Source organism: Ailuropoda melanoleuca, chromosome 16, assembly GCF_002007445.2.
Source record: "Ailuropoda melanoleuca isolate Jingjing chromosome 16, ASM200744v2, whole genome shotgun sequence".
Lineage (NCBI taxonomy): Eukaryota > Metazoa > Chordata > Mammalia > Carnivora > Ursidae > Ailuropoda > Ailuropoda melanoleuca.
Window position 1 is genome coordinate 27,558,517 of NC_048233.1, and position 20,939 is coordinate 27,579,455.

Genomic DNA, 20,939 nt, shown 5'->3' on the forward strand with positions numbered 1-20,939 from the left:
AGCATTGCCATGCTTTCTGATGACCAAACATTCTGCCTCCTGAAAGTGAAAATCCACTAGAAGGGAAGTCTTCCTGATGGCACACCGGTAGTATCACCTGTGATCTCCTACTGTATTTTGTATTACAATACATGTAGTAGGTGCTTAAAGATAACATGTCCAGCTTCAAGGAGAAATGTTATTTAATAGGCAATGGAAAACAGATGAAATCTTTTGGTGAAGGACACATAATATCAGTCTAAAAAAGAACTGTTCATCTTCTTTTAAAATAGCATGAACCCATGAATGCCCATTCAAAAGTTATCAGTGATGAATAGTAAAAAATTAAATATTTTACCTCTCAAACTAAATGTTTAATCAAATAAGAACACTGAAGGTGCATGTAACTTTTTTATTGAGGCACAACAAGGCATTATAACTCGCCTGAACTTGAGGCAGTCAGTTTAGTAAGCTGAACGTTAATACAGTTAAGGATTAAGTGCAAACAATATACATTCACAGCTTGACTAGCGAGGCTACATCACAATTTATAAAGTGCCAGGTTAGTGCTAATTGTCATTCAGCTTGAAATTTTTCACCTTGGGGAGGAAAACAAAAAAGTAAGGACCTCCTCCTTCCTCTAGGAATGAAACCATTTTCCTAAACCAATCAGTCACAACGGCAAAGACTACGTTTCTCCTTTGACCCCACTAATTAGAACACCATCCTTTTACTGTCAATTCTGCACTGACTTTCAATCTTGATAAAGAAGGTAGCCTGAAAATGTAGAGTATTTCCAACTACTTCCATAAATTGCTCCCCTGTGCAAACGTAGCCATATCTGGTCTCCCTGGAAGAGCTGAAGAATCGCATGGTTGCTAGCAGTCTCATGGTCTGGAGCACCATCGTTGGCATAGGCAGATACCAAGACCTCTTCATTCTTCATGAGGTTGACATACAGGGGCACGTTCACTGCCAGCTTTAGCATATGAAAAATGAAAACATAAGTGCCATTCACCGGACAATTAAATCTACCAAGCTGAAGATCGAAAGTTTCTCCCAAGTTGTTCAGAAGAAGATCAAACACAATAGGTTGGTCTAAAGTTCCAGGGGCGAGATTAGAGGTTCTGGCTGCTGAGAAGGCAACTCGCATCTGCTGAGGCAGGGGGTAGACGTGTACTGGCAGTATGGTGGCTGCTGGGTTTGTCACGGCCACATCCACAGGGGTCATGCTACGCGAGTCTCCTTGTCCAGAGTCACCACTGTTAAAGGTTTCGTTGTCTCTTTCTGGGCTGCTCACCTGAGAAGAATCACTCCACCCTGCTGTTTTATTAGCAACAGTGAGTTTCTCATAATGAAGCAGTTAGCTTTGAACACAATATTTAACATTAGTCGGCTACTGAAACAGATAAAGATACATTTTATAGTAAATTCTAAAACAAAGCAACAAAGTATAGCTACAGTATACTTTCCTAGATTTTTCTAGCAATAGGCTTATATACTACAATTCTAAAGCCAAAAAGGACCTACAATGATCTTGTCTAGTAGCCTCATTTTTTTAAAAAAAAAATTTTTTAAAGAAAAAACCACGGTCTGAAAAACCCAGGTTTGAACACTTTTACTTCTTTATCTTTCTTCCATAATTCTCACTCAGTTCTTCATTCCTCAGTGACAAATCCGCTCAAAGTATCTAATATATGAGGGTCCAAGAAAACTGAGATTACGTAAAAGAAACAACTCTTAGAACTCCTAGCCACTTAAAGATTATTTTGTTATGGTCCTAAGACCACGATGAATGTCTATTCTACATTTCCAAGTTAATGTGATATCATGAAATTTTAAATGCTTTAAGTACTGTACAAAAACACAGCTCAGATATAAGGCCAAGATGTGAATATCGACTGCTTTCTTAATAGGAAAAGATTCTGTTTTCTTGTGATAAAGTTAGTTAATCTTCAGTAATTCTTGATTTTCTCAGTTACACTGAATCTTTTAATAGTATCGCCACATTTTAAAAAGTATTATAACACCCTGCTTTTGAAATTTCAAGTCATGGTGTCTTTTTTTTTTTTTTTTAAGATTTTATTTTATTTATTTGACAGAGAGCTCAAGCAGGGGCAACAGCAGAGGGCAAGTGAGAAGCCGGATCCCCATTGAGCAGGGAGCTCGACACAGGGCTCGATCCCAGGACCCCGCGAGCATGACCTGAGCCAAAGGCAGACGCTTAACTGACTGAACCACTCAGGTGCCTAAGTCATGGTGTCTTAGTTGTTGTTTATTCCTATCTTTCAATGTAGTGACATTAGAGTATCTAGAAGTTCCCATTATTGCAAGAACCATCATCCTGAATCATCACATGAAACTATCTGAAGTATACATAGTGAGTATGTATCAAAGGCTGAAATAAACTGTGGTGTCAGGCCAACTGAAAGAAGCACACACAGGCACTTTTAATTAAATGGACAACTGATTGCCACAGCCGTTCCGGTAGTCTAGCATCTCCCTCAGGTCTTCAGTACTACACTTACACAAAAGGAAAACTTTAAAAGACAAACAGTGAAAACAATGCACTTCAGGGAGAACTTCACAGAAGATAAAGAAAGATCTAGAGGTATGTTTCGGGTAACTCAGGTAATGATCCTTACCTCTTGAATTTGTCCGAGGACCACCAGATGTCCCTCCTCGCTTGTAACACTGCTGGAAATTATCCTGAAACGAACACATAATATTTAACCTTGGCACCAAAAATGCAAGATGATAAATAGTTATTCCCCAGTGTTACTGGCTGGTAAAATTGTAAGATTAAAATCCTCTTAGCCTTTTATCTGGCCTTCCCCAGGAACCACAGAGGCTCAGATGTTTCCAAACACCAAGAAAAAACAAAACAAAACAAAACAAAAAAACAAACAAAAGCAAGGGCCACAATAGCAATACCTGCTTCATCTGTTAATTAACCTGACCAACTAGGTATGCTAATATTTGCAAACATGATAAGGCATCTAGGAAACATAAGTAAAAGATACAATAATGCTAGGTAATGAGGGAGATTCAGAAATATGGCATGGTCCTCTATCCCTTATCTCAAGATATAAGGAAATAATAAGGCAAGAACACAGACTATTTCAATCTTGCCCTATTCATAAACCAAATGGTGAAGACACATATGAACTACATTAGGGTTTCATTTTGTTCTGTTTTGATACAGGAGTTGATAAGAATTATATTGTATGAATGTATTATTTCCTGGAAACATAATTTAGTATCTTCATGAAAAAATGTTGAGGAGGAACAGTTCAAACAGACTCCCAAATATGGTGAAAGTCAGCCTCCATACAACTCGTGAAAATATCTGGTGTGATTAAAATAATATATGCAATAAAAAACTTAAACAGGACAAGAAGCTACACAATAATTAAGTCTCCTACCCCAAACTCCTAATCTTCCTCCCAACAGCAGCCACTATTACTATCTTATGGTTCCTCAGGAAGAAATTTATGTATTTATTTTTAATGTAAATTCTACACCTAACATGGGGCTTGAACTCACGACTCTGAGATCAAAAGTCATGCACACTCTGCTGACTGAGCCAGCCAGGTACCCCAGGAATGCTAGAATATTGGTGTTAAGAACAGCTCCACTGGGACGCCTGGGTGGCTCAGTCTGTTAAGTGTCTGCCTTCAGTTCAGGTCATGATCCCAGAGTCCTGGGACTGAGTTCCACACTGGACTCCCTGCTCAGTGGGGAGCCTGCTTCTCCGTCTGTCTGAGGCTTCCCCTGCTTGTGCATGTGCGTGCTGACAAATAAATCTTCAAGAATAAATAAATAATCAATCCTTTAGTCTCATCTGAAATTAAAAAAAAAAAGCCAGCTCCATTACTGAAGTCTATATTAATCAACACACTTCCTTCACATACATGTTATTAGAGCTAATATTTGCATGCTTCATATACATCTGGCATTGTGGTACTAAGCATATATATGTATTAATTCACTTAATCCTCAGGATAGCTCATAGAATAATCCTCACAACACTTCAGAGTAAGATGAGTAACTCTCAGATGAGTCTTCATCTAACAGATGAGGAACCAGAGCTCAGAAAGTTTACGCAACATACCCAAGGTCACACGACAAAGGAAGTAAAGAAATCAAGGATCAAACCCAGGACATTTAGGTGATTTGGTACGTTCTTGGAAGTGTGTTCTTAACCCCTTCTCAGTACTGCCTCCGTATAGACATCTACCTTTCGTCATGTAACTAACTGTAAGCTCTTCAAATACAGGTACTTTACGTGTTACAGCAGAACTCAGTTTGGTACCAAATACATACTTTAAGGCTTATAAAACTTCAAAACTGAAAATTCCGATGCATACAGTCATATCCATATATGATCAATGACAGGGAGATCCCAAGATTTATCAGCCTTTTATCATAGTTGTAAAGAAAATGTGCTTAGTTATGCAAATAATAAACCAAAAAAATTAAACTTAAGAAAAGCCTCTCCTACACCTGATATCTAGAAAAGTTAAATTGAAAGCAATGCAATGGTCTGGAGTTAGGAAACTTGCATTCTCTTCTCTGTTCTAACACCTGCCTGCTGAATGACCTTAGACAAGTTACTTGTTTCTGAACCCCAGTCTCTTACAAGGTAGAGGAGTAAATGAGTTAATACAGACAACATGATAAAGTCCTTAAGACCTTCCAAGTTCTGTGTTAACAGGCAATTGTCATTCATCCTCTATGGGTTACTGGAAAAGCTTCCAACTCAACTACTCTCCACGGTACTGACAGGCAGTTCTAAAACAAAGAGCACCTTATACAAAATAAACTGTGACTCTGCGGTAGTTGAATCACAGGCTTAACATCAACAGCTGTACTACTATTCAACTACGACAACTATTCTTACCCTTTGGGAATAAGGTGTTCCGGGGTATTCTCTAGCTTGGAACTGTAGCTGGCTATAATTTCCATTGGTAATTGAAGGTGGTCCTCTATAAGTATCAAAACCTAATAAATAAACAACTTAAATAAAATTATGGGCAAAATTATACTGAACTTTTAAATAGTCTAATTCTATACCACTTTAAAAGTTAAACTGATCCTGTAATACCATCATTTGATTTATGCCTTCTTTAAGCAAACTCTACTGATATTGCTTCCACAACAAAACACATATTTATAACATTATCGCTGACTTCAAATAATCCAACTGTAGAAATTTACTATTACCGGAATGCAGGTGGAGTGCAGAAAGTGGGGTAGCTAAGGCCTATCCAGAGCACTTTTGCTAATACCAAGCAGTGACAGAACACTTGGAACCACCTCTAAGACTTAAGAGAATAAAAATTACACTCAAAGTTTGTTTTTATCTACAGCATCCTCTATTAAATAACTAGAAAGTGGACATTGCCTAATTATGACATATTTTGAGCAGTCAAGTCAATTAACAAAGGAAGTTAATATTTAAATATGAAAACCAAAATTCATCCCTGGAAAAACAAGATGCTCAATCTTTCACTTCAGCAAGTCACAGGATCAATCTGCTTTTCATACAAAAAGTTCCTGTTATATAGACAACAGGTATATTAGAAATACTGCACTTTGCAGAAAGAGGGAATTCTCTACCACAATATAGAGGGCAACTAAAAAGGGAACAAGGTAAAGTAAAAAATAGTTTAAGTAAATATATACACAAAATAATTCAGTATAATTAAATTTTGTTCAGAGCATACCTTTATAACCACCAGGGGACCGATACGAATTGGTTAGTAATCTCCCACCACGAGTACATCCTCTAACAGATCCCCGGCTATTGACAAATGGTTGAGAGGGTCTGGGAAATACATTCGTCTGTGCTGGGTAAAAGGCAAGGCTACCATTGCTTACTTGAATAGTTCCATCAGGATAACTTGCTGCTTAAGGAAACAGTTTTAGAGTCCAAGAGTTAAATGGTAACAAAGATTTAATATTCTTTATACTTAAAAGTCATTGTATATCAAAACCTTTAATACAATTTTCTCCTTTAAAAAAAAAACACACAGGTACTATATATATTTATGTATTATTCAGCCTTAAAAAGGAAGGAAATTCTGACACATGCTACAACATGGATGAACTTGAAGACATTATGCTGAATGAAACGGGCCAGTCACAAAAGGACAAATACTGTATGACTGCACTTACTCTAGGTTAAGTACCTAGAAGAGTCAAATTCACAGAGTAGAATGGAGGTTGCCAGGGGGCTGTAGGGAGAGGGAGTTGAGAGCTCATGTTAAGTGGGCAGAGTTTCAGCTGGGGAAGGTGAGAAAGTCCTGGAGATGAATGCTGTGTTGACTGCACAACAATCTGGCTGTCACAGAACTGTACACTTAAAAATGTTTAAAATGGGAAATTTTATGTATATTCTACCACAATGAAAGAAAAAAAGGCTAAATATTCCAATCAAGGAGTAAAAGATAATGAATTCTAATGCTGTAATTAAGAAACTATCACTAGTGCATTGCTTTCCATTCAGTCAGCTGTCCTCTCGGTCTTCAAAGCATCATATGCAAAGATCTTACCAGTCTCTTGAGAAAGGACAGTCTGTTCTACATGTATCGCTGGCAGTTGGCACTGGGGTGGTGTCTGTGTACTCGCTGTAGTAAAACTCTGATTGTAGCCGGATGAATAAGGGGATTCTTTTATTTCTTGTTCTTTCCGTGGAGGCAGAGGTGCATTAACATTAAATACCTTAAAAGACAAGGGTGCACCGAGTCATCTGTGAAGTTTCATAGAAAATTAAGTGTGACATCTAACAAAATTCTGCAACATTCAAAAACTTGTATTTGATGGGCAAAAGACCTGAACAGACATTTTTCCCAAGAGAAATGGCCAATAAGCACATGAAAAGGTGCTCAACATCATTAGTCATTAGGGAGATACAAATCAAAACCACAATGAGATACCACGTCATACCCATTAGAATGGCTGTTACCAAAAAAAAAAAAAAAAACACCCAACAACAACAAAAAACAAAAATCTACATGTTGGCGAAGATGTGGTGTAAATGGAACCTTGTGTGTTACTGGTGGAAATACAGAATGGTGCAACCAACTGCAGATACCAGGATGGTGGTTCCTCAAAAAGTTAAGCATAGAATTACCGTGGGACCCAGCAATTCCACTTCTAACATACACCCAAAAGAACTGAAAGCAGAGATTCAGGTTTTGTATGCTAAGATTAAAACATCTACAGCTTGGTTCTAATCTATATAGTTTAGATAATGTTCTTATTACACATAAGAACAAAACATTATTCATAATAGGCAAAAGGTGGCAACAGCTCAAGTGTCCATCAACAGCTGAATGGGCTCCGTCAGTTAAAGCATCCAGCTCAATCTCAGTTCAGGTCTTGATCTCAGGGTTGTGAATTCAAGCCTCACACTAAAAAATAGTAGTATATGCGTACAATCAAATACTACTTAGTCATAAAAAAGAATGAAATTCTGATCCACGATACAACACAGAAAACCTTGAGAACATCGTACTAAGTGAAACAAGTCAGACACAAAAGGGCAAATACTGTGATTCCATTTATATGAATACTCAGAATGGGTAAAAGTCAGAGGCAAAAAGGAGAGGAGAAGTAACCAGGAGCTGGGGAGAGAGAGGAATACCCCGTGGATGTACTGAATGCCACTGTATTATACACTGAAAAATGGCTAAAACGGTGAATTTTATGTTACGCATATTTTACCATGGCAAAGAAAACACTTCTATTTGGTTTCTAACAGATATAAACTCAAGTACAAAAATTAATTTTCCTGCTACTACGATTATCTTATAATGGATACTGAGAATGAAAGCTACACAGGGCAAGAGGGTACTTTTCGGAAAAATTAAAGATGAATGAAAAAAATCTGGATCTACTAAATTTCTACCATATGGCAGGCAACGACCTGTCCAAACTCTGGCCATTGTCTATAAACAGCACTTCTATTACTCTCTAGCTCCCTTACCCTGCTCCATTTTTTCCTGTAACATACAACACTTCATAGTATTATATATACAAGTATTTTTCTCTCTAGCCCTCTATTATGAAACGTAAGCTTCTTGAGCACAAAGACTTGTCTCTTTTTCATTGCTAAAACCCAACTCCAGTGACTAAGAACTGCGTCTGATTTCATGACTACCTGTTTGTTGAATTAATGAACAAACGAGAACCAATTCATACTGGAAAGGAGTCAAACAGGTAGAGAAGACAGACTGGCATGAGTAAAAAAAGGTACTGTGACAAGAACATACAAAGAAGTACGTGAGACTAGCCTGGAAGGTTATACCAGACTTCCAAAGTTATTGTCAAGCAAAAGACTTTCAATTTCATTCGGTAATGAATCACTGTTTGCTTTTAATTAGGAAGTTAGTAAAACCAATGTGGCAGTACTGTGCAGGGTGGACTGACAGGGTAAGAGGGGAAACAAAAACTAAGCGGTTCCAAGCAGCCAAGCAGGAAGTGATAAGATTAGTGAATTCAGGTTTCTGAATTTACCAACCTATCTCCCTGCATTGTACCTGCTTTCCAAGGCCACTCCACTGACCTCAGCCCTCCACCATCACTCAAAACTACCTAGAGTGGGGCATTAAAGCATCACCAGATACTTACAAGCTAAGACTTTTTTCCCTAAAGAGCTGTTTTATACTATCCTATTTTACAGAATAAATATATAAACCTAGTTGTAATATTACTTTAAAAAAAAGTTTTAAACTTAATTTGTAGAGGAATATGTAATTCAGAATAACAAATTGGAATCCAAAAACCAGCACAAGGTCAAGAAGAAATCAAAAGAGAGTTTCAGGAATGATAGAACACCCAATAACGTGTCCTATATTTCAGGTTATGGATGCTATGGAACATCACTACTATGATATTAGTAATGGTTAGTATTATTAAGCTGTTCATAGAAAATTATGTTTCTCAGGGTGCCTGGGTGGTGCAGTCTGTTAAAGTGTCCAATTCTTGGTCTCCACTCAGGTCTGATCTCAGGGTCATGAGATCAAGCCCTGCATCAGTCTCCATGCTCAGTCTGCTTGGGTTTCTCTCTCCCTCTCCCCTCCACTCACTCTCTAGCAAATAAATCTTAAAAAATAAATAAATAAAAAGGAAAGAAAATTATGTTTCTCAGCCACACATTTCATTTAATTAGCATAGATCCTCAGCTTTGCCTGCTACTAATTTTCTGAGAGGGGAAAATGTTCTGATAAAATACCCATTCAAAATTCTCAAGGCTTTGGATTTAATGCTCTTCCACTACAAACAGTATTTGCATTGACAAAAGTAAATTATCAACCCAAATAAGAGTAATACAAAGGCAAAGTTTTTCATATACTTAGTACCCAATAATGGATGTAAGAGAAGCAATGGCTTTTTAACAGGAACAATGAAGTGCAATCGTCATTCACGCTTCATACTCACTGTCTGCATGGCTTGAAAGGGCGCTGTGTTAATGGTTACTGAACTACTACTCGCTGGAGGAGACTGGAAGCCCTGTTCAGAGCCCTTGGACATGGGAGGATTTGGAGAAGCTAGTGAAGACGGTTGCTTGCTTGGGGGCACTGCTGCCTGGGGAGGAGAAATGCAGCATCAGCCAATCACCTGCCACATAACAAGCAGTTAACTTACACTAAACCCCAGACTGGCCTAAGTCAGCAAGTTCTATAGGATGACATTTGGACACAGGAATGCAAAAGAATAGCTTTTGCTTACAATTCCAAATCGCAACTGCTGAGGACGCACACTAGCATCTGCTTTGCACGGCTTGCTGACTAGGTCAAAGAGTCTTACTATTATCAGTCTAACAAATGAGATGCTCAACTTTTTATGAGTACCTAGTCCTTTTCAAACCCTGAAATGGTATTTTCCAGCTAAGAATCTAATATTATTTCAAATCTAAACAGAAGAATTACGAAGAATCTTAGGTTAGTTGCTTGGTCAATGTTAATTTTTCTTGATTTTAAAGTCTTATTCCTGGATCTCTAAGTCAGCTGCCTAAAAAACAAAATCAAACCTGATCTAATTTAAATCACCCTTTATCTACGGTAATAAGCAAGTCCTTGATGTAACAGATTACAAATCCAAAAGCTTAAAGAGATACCAAAAAACCAATCCCAATCAGATTACGAAGTAGAGAGCTGTGACTCACTTGGTCACACTTTCCTCTTCTTAAAATGAGGAACCAAGTAATTTTAATTTAGACCAAGTCTGCACCATAAAACTTAATGAGTATCTATATTTCCTTATATTCTATAATGAATACATTCTCTTGTAATAATAACCAGAAATAATTTTAAAAAACCTAAGAGTTGCTAAATTAATCCAAAAAATCATGGTATCTTGCTATATCCACTTCAAGGACTTGCTCGAACTTAGCAAAAACTGTCACTTTAGAAGTGAAAGCACAAACTTAATATAGTTGACCCTTGAAAAACACAGGGGTTAGGAGTGCTGACCCCCTGCAACAGTCAAAAATCTGCATATAACTTCTGACTCCCCAAAAACTTAACTACTAATAGCCTATAGTGACGAAAGGAAGCTTATTGCTAATACATATTTTGTAAGTTATATATATTATACACTGTGTTCTTATAATAAAGTAATCTAGAGAAAAATATTAAGAAAATCATAAGGCCCAAGTGTCCACCACATCAAGTGATGAATGGGTAAATAAAATGTGGAATGTGTGCGTGCACCCGTGCGCACGCGCGCGCACACACACACAAAATGAAATGAAATATTATTCAGCCATAAAAAAGAATGAACTCTTGCCATTTGCAATGAATGGATATAGCTAGAGAGTATAATGCTAAGCAAAGTAAGTCGGTCAGAGAAAGACAAATACCACATGATTTCGCTCATATGTGGAATTTAAGAAACAAAACAAATGGGGGGGAGGGGGGAGACAGAGAGAAACAAACCAAGAAAAAGACTCTTAATTATAGAGAACAAACTGATGGTTACCAGAAGAGAGGTAGGTGGGGAGATGAGTTAAGTGGGTGATGGGAATTAAAGAGAGCACTTATTGTGATGAATACCAGGTTATCTATGGAAGTGTTGAATCACTAAATTGTATACCTGAAACTAATATAACACTGTATGTTAACTGGAATTAAAATAAAAACTAAATTTAAAAAAAGGAAACATTTATAGTACTATACTGTATTTATCAAAAAACATTCTAGTATAAGTGGACCTGCGCAGTTCAAACCCGTGTTGTTCAAGGGTCAACTGTACTATCAAAATGCTCTTGACAAAATTAGCCAAAAAGAGAACATAACTCTTTCCAATGGAGGCAGTGCTAATACTAACACTATAAACTTACTGAGTCTTCGGTTATAGAAGTGGATTTTTCCACTAAGGATTTCTTCGATATAAATATAGTGAGAAACTTGACCTTCTCCCATCTAGAACTTTTCATCTTTTTTGATATCAGCAACTTAGACATATTTGTTGTATCTGGTAAGGCAATACACTATTAAGTCTATTTATATGACAAAGTCACAACAAAGTTACCTGTGTAATCTCTAGGACCACAACATCTACAGAAAGCAATACACGAGTAAAGTATAAATGTTAAATCATTCAACCGATCGTGCTTATAATGCATAAGGTAAGCTGGTTCTGCTATTCTTTAAGACAGAAAAGAAATTAAGACAATTGGTCTCTTATTACCTCAGGAGTCTCTGAGGTCATAAACTCTGTCTCAGATCCCGAAGAAGCCTGATCGGTAGTAACCAAGCAAGCATTTGAGCTACAGGTAACTGAAGAAGAAGCAGCCTAGACACAGGAAAATATAAAACATTGTAAAAGACATTTTGTTCACTTTTTATTTTTTGGGCCGTGGGCTTCCCAACATGTAACTATTACCAAGCACTTACTAGTGCCAAATACAATGCTTAACACTTCACACGTAGTAATAATATATTGAATCCTAATAATAACCCTGTGAGGCAGATACAGCTATCCCCTTTTTATTAATAAGGCGGCAGAGGCAAGGGAAGGTTAGGTAATTTACCCAAGATCACACAAAAATTAAGGGTTAGAGCTGAGAGTCAATCCCAAGCAGTCAGCTAAAGTGCCTTTCCAGGACTGGTCACCAAAACTACACATCTAATCCCGTCCTCACTTATCAAGATTCTTGGCCCTGGAAACCTGGGTCCAGATTTTCCATCTGGCACCAACAGCATTTCACCAGAAGCAGCTCAGGGTACATTTAACACTCTGGGCACAGCTCTGCCCGGGACTGTAACCATGTTTTGACTCAGCGCTCCCAATGTCTTAAAGAGGCAGGTAGAAGCACAAATAGAAAGGATCCGCTCTACATAAATCACAGTGGCATCAAAATTTTAACAAAAAATGAAAGCTAATAGTATTTATAAAACAAAAATTGGAAACACAGTAAGAACTAAGGCTGTGACAACTGTCACCAATAAAAAACTTAAAGTGGCTAGAAAATAATTCTATGGTACGATATTAGAACATAACAGATCTATAAAAATCTAGCAACTGCACAGTCTCAAGTGTCAATGCATCTACTCCTTTTATCTAAATATGCTTTGATGTGATTCTCAGAAGCCCCAGTAATAGAATGGGTAAAGTGGAAACTAATGAATGGCAACCAAATATCCAGAGCAGTTACATTTCAGTGACCTTCTAGAGCTGGTAATCGTTAACAGGCCACTTCCTGGGAAGGAAATGGAGATCAAGTTTTAAAATGGTCTTAAGAAAAAAAAAATTTTGAAATCCTTTAGAACATTTTATATACCTAAATAAATAGGTATAACTTAGATCTGACCAAAATATTAGAACTATTACGAGGCTGTAGTGTTCCTAAAACTAGGTCTTTCTTCTGGCCCTCTCATTAGAACGATGAGACAACTGCCCAAAACAACTGGGACTGGCTGATGTGGGGACACAACTCTCTCTTGCCAGAAAAGACTTACAAATGCTATGTTAAGGCAACTCAGGGCACCTCATACTTAAGCTTTTGAATTTTAGCTAAAAGATTCACTTAACAACAACAAAATAAAGACACATTCTTCACATTAGTATTACTTGGAAGTTAAGACAGTTCTTGCTTATTACTGTTCTTTAAGCAGACCAGCTGAAGGTAGTTTTGGGTATTAGCGAGTAAACATGATGTTGGAGACCAGTGGTTCCCATAAAATGGATGTGCAGATTCCACCCAGGAAGCTTATTATAAATAGATGACTAGATAATATCCCTAGAAATTCTGATCTGATAGGTCTAAGGTGATATCTAGGAATATTTCTCTCTATTAAAGGGATCAAGTGCTTCTCATGCAGCCATCCACAGACCTGCCCCTGAGAACTACTAAACTAGACCAGTGGCTTTTCAAAAACATTTAACTTGTATGTAGAACCTAGCAGTTAAAAGATAAAATGGAACCCTTAAAGCAACAAGCAGCTCGACAAATACATTTTAAAAACAGAGCCACACCTTATCAAACTAAATATAAAAACCACTGTAAACAAATGGTATTTACTCGGAAGTTTTTGGACAGGAAGGCAACAACTGTTGAGCCATCTGGTCAAAATATTTAACCTGTCAGAGCTGTTACTGTTAAGAAAAGTGCCATAAGGTTTTCCGAGGGATCATGACAAGTTGTTTTTTTTTTTTTTTAAAGGTAATGAGCAGAAAACTAGCAAACCTCGAACAACTAATGATGGAAATGCAATGCGGCATCAGCGATCTCAGTGATCTGGTCCCTTTATATCTCTAAGTGTGTTCTGTGAAAATCAGTTTCTCAGAAGGTTAACTCTTATGTGTGGAGGGAGGTGGGAGATTAGCTAACCATGGGTTAAACAAAATTAGTATCTTTCTTTAGACCCTTTACGATGTTCCTACACGAAGTGACTTAGGGAGCTCAGTGACAAAGTAAGATTGCCAGACAAGGTACCTCTGAATTCTTCAGACTTGCTTTTTCCTTACTAGAGTTGGTTAGCCTTCTTTTCTGACAGATGTCTTCCCCATGGTATTGAGGTAATGTTTTGAGGACTAGTTGTACTTAATCTAAAAAACTGTATTATCCCTAGAACATTTTCAGTAATTTAGATATATTAGAAATCAGCAAGTCTGATCATTCTTACCAAAGCAAGAGTTTCTTCCCTCAATAGCAAAGAAATATTACTTTGGAGAATTACCTGTAATGGCTCTTGAAGAAAATCGCTTTGACTGGATGGATTTTGTTCTGTAGATGCTGCAGAGAGTGAAATCAACAGTAAAATACTGAGGGAGGAGAAGAGTTTATGCGATCAACTGAGTGGAAGCTAAAGTTATTACTTTACCAAAAAAGCAGTAGCTGGAAGAACTAGATCTCAGGCTCATCATGAATTTTCTATTAGAGCTTTAAAAAGAGAGGATCAGAGAAGAACAGAATACTAGTCCCTTCTGTGATACATAATGGTATTTTAAGGTTAAATGGGCAAAAGCAGCATTTCAAGGTTTCCAAAAGAACCATTACTTTAAAAACTAACTAGTACTAGTAATCTGGAAGGTAAAATCTGAGCTATCATGAATTATAATCAACTGCTTACACTCAAGGTCCAGGTTTCAAAATAAGTCCTAGCTGGATCATAGGTCTTTTCCGGTTTTTTCTCCTTGATCATGTATATTACTATATTTTTCAATTACACACTCTTGGTTTAGTTTCTTCTTGTCAATGTCCATCACTTTTGTTAATTACTCTCTATTCTCCTTACCTCGCCCAGAAATTACTACACCAATCTACTAGTTGGTGTCTGGTACTCACTACAAACTGGACTATGGCTTTAATTACCTCATTCCCCTGAGATAAATGAGTGTAGAGCAAGAAGCCTAAAGTTTGAACGTCAGATCAGATTCGGTTCTAAGCTCCATCATTAGTTACTGCGTTAATCAGCATACCAATATGACTGAGGTAATTTCACTCATAATTAGGATTGTAAAGTTCCAACATTAGATTTATAGAGTGGAAAGGACTCCAGTCACTTCAAAAAGAACATTAAAAATTGCAAAAATGGCCATTGCACATCTCTGTTCAAACATCTGGAGACTTTCTCTAAAATACAAACAGAGGGGCACCTGGGTGACTCAGTCCATTAAGCATCTGCCTCCGGCTCAGGTCATGATCCCAGGGTCTTGGGATCGAGTCCCACATAAGGGTCCCTGCTCAGCAGGAAGCCTACTTCTCCCTCTCCCTCATGCTCCTGCTCTCTCTCTGACAAATAAATAAATCTTAAAAGAACAAAACATCTTCTAAAAAAAAAATAATAACTAAAATGCAAACAGAAGAGTATATTAATGTCTTAATGGTAATGATCCCAGGGTCCTGGGATCGAATCCCACATCAGGGTCCCTGCTCAGCGGGAGCTTCCCCTCTCCCCCTAGGTCGTGCTCACTCTCCCTCTCTCTTTCTGACAAATAAATCTTCAAAAAAAAAAAAAGAAAGAAAGAAAAGAAAAAAACATCTTCTAAAAAAAATAATAAGGGGCGCCTGGGTAGCTCAATCTTTTAAGCGCCTGCCTTGGGCTCAGGGTGTGATCCCCACATCAGGCTCCTCCGCTGGAAGCCTGCTTCTTCCTCTCCCACTCCCCCTGCTTGTGTTCCCTCTCTCGCTGGCTGTCTCTCTGTCAATTAAATAAATAAAATCTTTTTTAAAAAATAAATAAATTTTTTAAAATAATAAAATAAACTGCAAACAGATGAGTATACTAATGTCTTAATGGTAATCTACCCTTACATAACTAATGACATATAGATACATTTAGAATAAATTAGCACACATAGTTTAAGATATCCAGAATAAAATTATTTGTAAAAGGAAACAACTGTTCAACCTATACATGTTTATTCTGAGTATTAAGGATCAGTACCTACCTACTGGGCTACCTGGAGTAGTTGAAGGCGGTTGTGACGATGGAATTGCACTTGAAGGTTTGTCAAAATCCAGAATAGATTCCTAAAGACAAGATTTTAAATCATGACTAGAAACAATCACTCATTTAAAAGTTATTACTATTAAATTATTCATGATGCCGTCCACAGCTATTAGCTATGAAGAATCTAGCTAGTAACTATCACAAAATGTTAATAACTTAGTCTTTATTAAGAGAAAAAAAAAGTTAAAAATCTAAAATCTAAAGTAACTGTCAAACCGTAAAATTATGTCAAGTAATTCCAAGGCTTACCTTGGGAGAAAAAAAAAAAAAAAACAAAGAACAAAAAACCCCCTTGACTTGAGGACTTAAATGTTAAGCATGAATCCTATAACCTCACTTTTATTATGTCCAACCAATGAGGGTTTAATTATCTTACCTCAACCACTAAACTAACTCATGCTATTATTAAAACTTTCATAGTGAGAAACCATTCTCTTCTCCCATCTGCCCATCTTGGTTCTCCCAGAAATGTTTCCAACATTTTAAATACTTAAGCTACACTTTTAGTAACCATTTTAGTTCTTTCATTTATCTTCATGTAAGTAGAGGGTTACAGGCTAAATACCTTGCCACAGAATTTACAGCTAGAAAATAGCAGAACTGGGATTTAAACACAGATCTCCTTCCAAAGCTCAAGATCTTTTTACTACACAAAAAATATCTTGTCTACTTTTTCCCTCAGTAATATCACACTATTCTGAAATTCTGTAAGACTCAGTACAACACAATTTAGCACTTAACTATTGCCATAACACTACAATTTTCTACAACTAGAATATCAACTCACTGAAGGAGATAAATGTCTTAGATGCACACTAGCACCTACCAGATACCAAGCACAGAGCAGGTCCTCAAAGTCTGAGTGGAAACTACCAATGACCCACAGGAGAAATTATATTTGAACACTTACACTTTCAACATGTTTAATTCATTTTATTACAACAAACTTAGGCGTGAGAAACTATTACCCTCATTTTTCAAAAAAAGACACTGAGACAGTGAAGTAACCTGCCTACTGAACTGTGAGAGCTAGGAAGTGGCAGAGCCAGGATTCACCTGCATTCTGAACACCAGAACCTACGCTCTTAACAATTTCATTATAACGCTTCACATCAGAAGCTAGTAGTCCCAGGAATATCATTCAAGACTCATTTAAGAATGACTCATACTTGCATAAAGTTACAAGTTCCTTGAATCTGGGTCATCAGATCCTGCAGTTTTTCTTTCCTCAATACTGGATCCTTTGGAAGAGTCGAGGAAGAACCTACAGGCTGATGCATAGGCTTAGGCACCTACAAAATAAACCCACAATGTAGGAAGAGTGAAATTCACATTCAACAGCCTAATTTAGGAAACTCAGCTTATCACTACATCTTAATGAAATCAAAACACACAGCAAAGTCCATTTCAGATTTCTCTCAGATGAAGAATTTCCACATAAATACATTTTCTAAATAATTTAAGCAACCTTTGAACACTTTTTCCCCTTCAGAACACTTTTAATGAAATATTTCTAAAACATCATCTTTTTAAAGGGAACACCAAGAATTACAGAACTTTTGACAAGTTTCTTCATTGTAGACTATCAGCTTAGATGCCACTAACTGTAAGATAACGCAAGTGATTTTTCCCCAGAGAAAAACTTGCCACATTAAATATACATCCCATTTTTAAATGTCTGATTTCAGAAACATTAAGATGTAAAAATATATACATATACATCCTAAAATTGAGGAAATACGCTGTTACATTTTGTTATCGATTAAGTATACTTCGGGGAGCTACTGATGTTTACAAAGAGGTTAGCCCTTACACTAAATCACTTACGAATGCTGTATACCCTGAAAGATCTAATGCTTATATAGTTAACTTCTTACAGCTGCCAGTGTGCCTCCCATACCAAGCTCTTCCCCACCTTCTAATTCACTCGGAAGTCACACAGCTAAGCCTGTCAAAAGTGTCATAAAATAAGAGTTAACAGACCCTAAGTGAATATATGAAAGACTCTTAGGAGAAAAGTACGAGCTTTAGTGATTAATTTCACGTTATCTAGTCTTTTAGCTTTGAACTCTATTTTACCCTTGACCGTACCTAGTCATGTTCTAGATGGCCGAGATTGTAAGACAGATAGAAAGATAGTGTACTGTACAGAAAGTGTCCTCTCAGACACTGCAAGGCCCTGCAACTTCAATATAATGTCATCGGTACCATAAAAGCAGATTAAATGAGTTCTGGCCTTTCCAACTAAGCACTCCTAATTTTAAATATTATTCAACAAATAGCATAATATTCTGGTATGGTAAAAAAAAAAAGCTCAGCACTGCAATACCTAATGGAATTTTAAATTGGGTTTTTTAAAACAGCTTTACTGAGATATTAAATTGGTTTTCTAAAATAAGTTTCTCAAAATATATTACAACTACTGTTGTGTGATATCTGGTTAATGAAATAAGACATAAGTTCATATTTCTTAGCAAACAAGCTTGTAACAAGTTTGCATTTAAATAGGGGTAAGTAACTTGTAACTTAATGAACTAAGTAGCACATCCAAGGATTATTCATTATAATCCACCTTATCTTCCTGAAATAGCTTATTTATCATTAACAGAATTAGGTATTATATTTGAACTAAATCTCATACTCCAAAACCTAGTTACAGATTATTTAAAGTCTATAGTTTCTATCTCCAGAAAATTCTCATCTTGAAACAGAAGTAGCGATCTAATTCACATCCTATCCCACCTTCTGGAATATCTGCAACCACGAAACCACCGAAGAGTACAGGCTAATCTGAGCGATTACAAATGAGTGAAAGAGAAGCAAGAAAACACAGAGAAACACAACTTCTGTCAGAAAGTCATCTGTGTGCCAGGTGGAAGATAATGAGTGAAATAGAGTAAAATAAGACCCTCATCCTGTGACATGCATTTACTTTTCTCACTTATTCACATTATGGTCTTGTCCAAACCATTCACTATTTTTACGTCATACCATGTCATTAAAATTATGGAATTCGAACAGTATATTTTAACTGGAAATTTCATCTAAGGTTAGGCTCAAAACACAGACTATGTCTACTTCCAATTTTCTAGGGAAAACAATAAATTACGCATGAAAGAGTAAAGTGAAATACTTTATACATTAATTTAACATGGGTTTTGCAGATTTAGGACTAAATAATTATTACAAGTCCTTATTTATGCCTATATTGACCAAAGCAGACTGATACAAACTCACATCTTTGGGTTCTGTATTAAACTTCCTGGGCAGGAGCTGGTCATTTGGTATGAGGCTTGCTGGAGCTACCCCCCAGGACTTTGGAGAAATCTGTGATTGTGGTGTTAAAGGGTGTTTTTGACTCTCAATATTGTTTTCCCAGGATTTTGGAGTCTCTTGCTGTCTTGAATCCTGGTCTTCACACATGGTAGTGGTCCATGACTTGATGTCCTGTTCATTCTGCACAGAAGGTGTCCAAGACTTTGGAGATTGCTTCTTTGGATCCTGTTCTTTCTGCAGCTGAACCGGCCAAGGCTTTGGTGTCTCCTGCTTCTTCTGTTCTTCTTGAATATATCCTGTTTTGGATTTAGGAGCTTCTTGCTTCCACTGGCTAGGAGCTGACTTGGGTTTGGAGACATCCTGCTTCTTCTGCTCTTCCTGTAGAGTGGACCTGAGTTTTGGATCTTGTTTCCTCTGTTCTAAGGAAACTGCAGGCTTTGATACCTCCTGGTGCTTAACAGACGGCTCCCAGGACTTGAAGGATTCCTGTTTCTTCTCCTGACCATCTGGTTCAGTAAGCATATCCCAACATTTAGGGAGATTTGGTTTTCTAGCATAATCTGCTTCCCAAGATTGCTCTTCATCTTGTTTGCTTGAATAATCTACCTCTGTCATGTAGCGTCTGTTAAGAAACTAGCAGAGAAAAAAACGTGCTTGAGTCACAGAATCTTTAAAAGACCTTGAGGGGAACACTGATTTCTGTTTAGCATTCCTACGTCCGTTGGTCTGAGTCACTATGCTAACAGGAAACGTCTGTCCTTATCCTACTTGAAAAGACCATCTTCTTTGTCCATTCCCTTTCTCTCAATTAACAGAAATACCACCTTTGATACTTCAAAAGCAGCAATCTGTATACGTGACCACCTAAAACTAGTAGAACTGCACATCCCAGTGCCACGTTTGCTTGATTCAGGCTCTTTTACCAAGGTTATTCTGCCTCTGCCAACCTTAGACCACTCTGCCCACCTGACTCCCTAAACTGTTAAGGCAGAGGATAGTTCAATTACACCCATTTACACTATTTAACCTTAAGCCTTATGTTTCCTGAATTACCAGCCTTTTCTTTATTTCTATTATGTATCAATCATACTGTGACTGACTCTTCAGTTCTTTTCAGCTTTCAAGAATTTTAATGTCACTTCAGAAAGAGAACAAATAATTACCAATGTGAGTAATTCTGACAAAAAGCAAAATCCTACCCATCTTTAAATTCTAACACAAGGGCCAAGAACAGCAGCTAACACTTGAGCGCTTAATGTGCACCAAGCCAAATTCTAAGCAATTTAGAACCGAACCCCTTCAATCCTCACAGTAACATGAGGCAGGCATTACTATGATCCCCATTTTATATATGATAACAGACACAGCTGGGCTAGACCTCTTACCCAAAGTCACTAAACTAGTAAGCCTACAACACTGGGATTCAAGCTTCAGATATCTAGTTCCAGAGCCTCAGCTCCTAAACACACTATACAAAGTCTCAAAAACCAAAACCAGCAAATTACCTTTCAGAAACTTACCTCTTGGGGTTGTATCTCTGGCTGTGCAAGTTCCATGAGAGACTCTGGAAAGATAATACTCCCTTGAGTATTAAATAAATACTAAATAAACCACATGTTTTTAGGCTGAGTAAAACTGTAATTTATTCTAATATTTCAGAAGAGTAAGAGAAAAAGGATAGTATAGTGAAATATATTCATGGCAGGAGTAATCCCC

At 37.2% G+C, this 20,939-nt stretch overlaps 1 protein-coding gene across 10 annotated transcripts in view; it reads right to left on the reverse strand.

Moving 5' to 3' along the window:
• Positions 1–377: 377 nt before the first annotated feature.
• CAPRIN2 (caprin family member 2) overlaps positions 378–20,939 on the reverse strand; it is a 46,328-nt gene continuing 25,766 nt past the window's right edge. For 3 of the 10 annotated variants that reach the window (XM_034645337.1, XM_019796842.2, XM_034645338.1), the window contains exons 8-19: positions 20,744–20,787; positions 19,185–19,856; positions 17,117–17,239; positions 15,886–15,967; positions 14,172–14,227; positions 11,680–11,784; positions 9,427–9,573; positions 6,537–6,705; positions 5,709–5,891; positions 4,883–4,983; positions 2,625–2,688; positions 378–1,302 (exon numbers count right to left, since the gene is read on the reverse strand). In XM_034645337.1, the coding sequence (XP_034501228.1) occupies positions 734–1,302; positions 2,625–2,688; positions 4,883–4,983; positions 5,709–5,891; positions 6,537–6,705; positions 9,427–9,573; positions 11,680–11,784; positions 14,172–14,227; positions 15,886–15,967; positions 17,117–17,239; positions 19,185–19,856; positions 20,744–20,787 (2,315 nt within the window). In that variant the 3' untranslated portion in view covers positions 378–733. Of the gene's footprint in view, positions 1,347–2,624; positions 2,689–4,882; positions 4,984–5,708; positions 5,892–6,536; positions 6,706–9,426; positions 9,574–11,679; positions 11,785–14,171; positions 14,228–15,885; positions 15,968–17,116; positions 17,240–19,184; positions 19,857–20,743; positions 20,788–20,939 lie in introns of all 10 variants that reach the window. The other 7 variants (XM_034645334.1, XM_034645333.1, XM_034645341.1 and 4 more) reach the window with 7 other exon arrangements.